This window comes from Calidris pugnax, unplaced genomic scaffold (genome assembly GCF_001431845.1).
Source record: "Calidris pugnax isolate Ruff unplaced genomic scaffold, ASM143184v1 scaffold206, whole genome shotgun sequence".
Lineage (NCBI taxonomy): Eukaryota > Metazoa > Chordata > Aves > Charadriiformes > Scolopacidae > Calidris > Calidris pugnax.
The window spans coordinates 2,581,157-2,584,531 of record NW_015090957.1 but is presented as its reverse complement, the minus strand read 5'-3'; the positions used below and the strand labels follow the sequence as shown (position 1 = coordinate 2,584,531).

The 3,375-nt window shown below is 48.8% G+C and overlaps 1 protein-coding gene across 2 annotated transcripts in view; it reads right to left on the bottom strand.

Annotated features, from left to right (window-relative positions):
• The window catches only part of DDX5 (DEAD (Asp-Glu-Ala-Asp) box helicase 5), an 8,556-nt gene extending 8,060 nt beyond the window's left edge, over window positions 1-496 (bottom strand). The window contains exon 1 of one of the 2 annotated variants that reach the window (XM_014952243.1): window positions 342-496. In XM_014952243.1, coding sequence (XP_014807729.1) covers window positions 342-373 — 32 coding nt within the window. In that variant the 5' untranslated portion in view covers window positions 374-496. The remainder of the gene's footprint in view (window positions 1-341) is intronic. The other variant, XM_014952244.1, reaches the window with a different exon arrangement.
• Between the last annotated feature and the right edge of the window lie 2,879 nt (window positions 497-3,375).

Here is a 3,375-nt window from a genome sequence, read left to right as displayed (position 1 = left end):
AAAAAACCACCGCAACCCGCCCGCGCCCCTCGTAAGCGGTCACACAGCCGCGGGGGCTGTGCTTAGGCGGATGGATTTAGCCCCATCGCGGACTGTACTGCCGCCCACGCACAATGGCCGCCCCCGCCGGCGCCAAGTGCTACTAACGCCAGCTGCCCTCCCCCAGCCTCCCCTCGCCAAGCTCCGGAGACCTCGCGGCGGCAAGCGCTGAGTAGAAAGGCTCCAGGGCCCAACCGTCGCGACTCGCCGCCATTTTAAGCGGCTGAAGAAATAACCCCACAGTCGGTCTACAGAGTCCGGACGCTGGCGGCGGCTAGCGCCGGCCGGGCCCCCGGACTCACCCTCTATCCCTGTCGCTGGAATACCCGGGCATGGTGATGGTGGCGGTGGGCGAGACGATCCCGGTCACTTAAAGTGGGTGGTGAAAGGTTACGCAGGCTCCGGCTCCGTTGGTGGGGGCCACTGAATGTAGAGCACCCCGCCGCCCAGATGCCGGTTATATATGGGGTGCCGCAGGGGCTGCCGGGAACCGGCTGCTGACGCAAGCGCAGACCCCGCCCCCTCGCTTATGTAAGCGGCCCGAGCTTGTCAGAATCCTCGCCTCCTCCTGCGTGGGCGGGGCTGCCGCTCAGCCGACTGACCAGCTTCTGCGCTGGCGGGCGGAAGTTCCCCCCCTTGTCGGGGCGTGGTCTCTGGCTACGTCACCGCCCGCAGCGCCCCGCCCTCAGGGGCCCGCGCGCCCACCGCCCGCGCAAGGAGGGGCGCGAGCGGCAACGCATGCGCGGGCAAGTGGGCGGCCGGGGCCTGGTGGCTCTGGCTCGACCCCAACCGAGGCCTCTCCCGCTGCGCTGCCGCAGATCCGCCTCGGCCCGCGGGGAAGGGGGATTCTACCACTTAGAGTGTGGTGAGCCTCAAAAGTCAAGTGGAGTTGCCACGTTTTAACTAATATCCGTTAAATTGAAGGAATGCCAGGTACAGCCACACGCCCACCTAGGCGTTTTGAGAGAGTAAAGGAGTTAAAATTGCAAATGGTTACAGGTTGGACACAGATAACTATAGCAGATAGGTAATTAAATGCTACTTTGAGCAGTGGTTTTAAACAGTTACTCATTCTCTGGGTGCTTTTATAACTAGTACTAAATCCATGTGATGAGAAACAGACTTTTTATCTTTTCAAATTCCACAACATGGCTAGTAAAGCAATTCAAAGGTCACAAGTGCACTGAAGGACAGGGCTGTTCAGAAAAAAAATACCTGAAGTGGGCACTGTGTTGCTTATCTGCCTTGCTTTGCCAGCTTAGGGAAAAACCGTGAGTACTTTGCTACCTGAGACTTCAGGCACACACGGGAAAAGGTGACGCTTGAAGCATAAATGCAAGCAGCCATACTGCCACACCACCTGCTTCACGCAGTGGCCATTGTGAATGAAAACAACATAAGGAAGAAGGGTGGAAACAACACTCTCTGTTTACATCCTCCCACATCTTGCAATCCATGCTTTCAGGCTTTTCTGAGACAAAAATAACCTCACTGTAGTCGATGGCCGTTTCTTCCCATTTTTTGTTCAGTTTATGCTATTAGCTTCTAAGATACCATGACAGTATGTTTCACAGTTTAATTGTGCACTACCTGAAAAACATTTCATTTTCAACACATTGCCTGCTAAGAACAAGGGGCATGAAACAAAATGATTTATTTGAAATTTTCTATTTATTTATACCCTTTGTGGACATTAACCTCTTCTCAGTCACCTCCTTTGTACACCAAAGCTTCAGCCTAATTCTTTTTCCTTTAAAAACAATTCCACGCTTCTGATTATCCTTGCCATTTTCTCTTAATTGGCAAGAAATGCACACACTATTCAAGATCCCGTACAGATTTAAATAGTGGAAGCATCAAAATGGTTTTGATCCGTTGTGAACTATTTCCTAGTGATTTTTTTCCCTTTTTTTGATGGTTGCCAAGAATGGAGCACATTTTTCAAATAGTACATTTCCACAATCTCTTCCTCAAAAGTAATACCTAAGTTAGGCTTATCTTTGGCTATTGCTGTTTACCCCTCAGCAATTTGGACTACCACCTCAATCGACCACTTATTATTAATTTGTCCTGCAGTAGCACTTCAATTTGACTAGGTTCCTTACTACTACCCTCTGCAAATTTCTAGTAAGGGATCCTCCCCATTCTTTTTTCAGTAAGAGTCACTGATTTAATATAGCTTGTTAAAGATTTTTCTCCCAAAATACCCTTTTTAGGGCTCTGTACCTCCGAACCCTATAAGCTTCCTGGTAAGGCTGAGAACAGTTTCTGCAAGGCCGTGAAAATAGCAAACTGTCTGATTTTTTCTTGTTCTTGCCTATTACATGTAGCTTAACACATTTTTTGCTTGTATATAACTTAGTGGCTCCTGTTACTGTGCTGCTTAACCTTGCCACAGTTTAAAATAATTTAAGACTATCAACAAACACAAAACCTCACCTATCCTGCCTCCACGCAGTTAGTCTGCAAGTAACTCCTCCTTTTGATTTCCTCTTCGAAAAACACTTCCTCATTTTTGTGGCCCACCCCTTTAACTTGAACATAATTTATTTTCCTGTTCTTCTCTTACTTTGAGCCAACATATGTGAAGGAAATCAACATGGCTTCACAGAGCTGTGTATGTATTAAAACTGAAATCCATGTTCTAGTATTAATTTCGATAGCACTGATGTGCATTTGCTTATATGTACAAAACCTCCTGTTTATTAAAGCAGTATGTGTGTTTGGATTATATATCTAAAAGTTACATCTGTAGACTGTTAGAGCAAGCATTCTCACTTACATTTACTTGCTGCCAGCCATTATTCTCACAGTCTTAATTCGGATCTCAGCTGCTTCTGTCATGCTCCAGGAATTTAAGGGAAAGCAGCACGATTATTTCTAGTTTTGCGTGACTTGATACAACACGGAAATTCCAGGATTCCTAAGGAGCATGGAGTACTGCTGCTCAGTAAGGCCCATCATGCACTTTCACCATCCCGTTTTCTCCAAAAACCTGTACACAAGCAGCTAATAGTACAGTAAGTTTCACTAGTTCCAACCCCCCTATTAGCACAGAAGCCGCCATGTTACCCCGCCTTTTCCAAGCAGACCCACGCACGCTCTGCTCTCTACCACAGCCCCGTTCATGTAAAACGCCGCCTCAGGCCGGGCCTGCAAGGTCAAGTGCTAGAACCTTCCCTGCCCCACCCAGGCCAGCCCTCTCCCCGACGTATTTTGCTTGTGAAAATACCAACAGTCGCCCCCCCTTTCAGGCTGATAGAAGCAGAACCACGCCGGGCAAACCCCCTTCACCACGGCCGCACAACACGGAGTTTGTCGCGCCACCATTTCAAG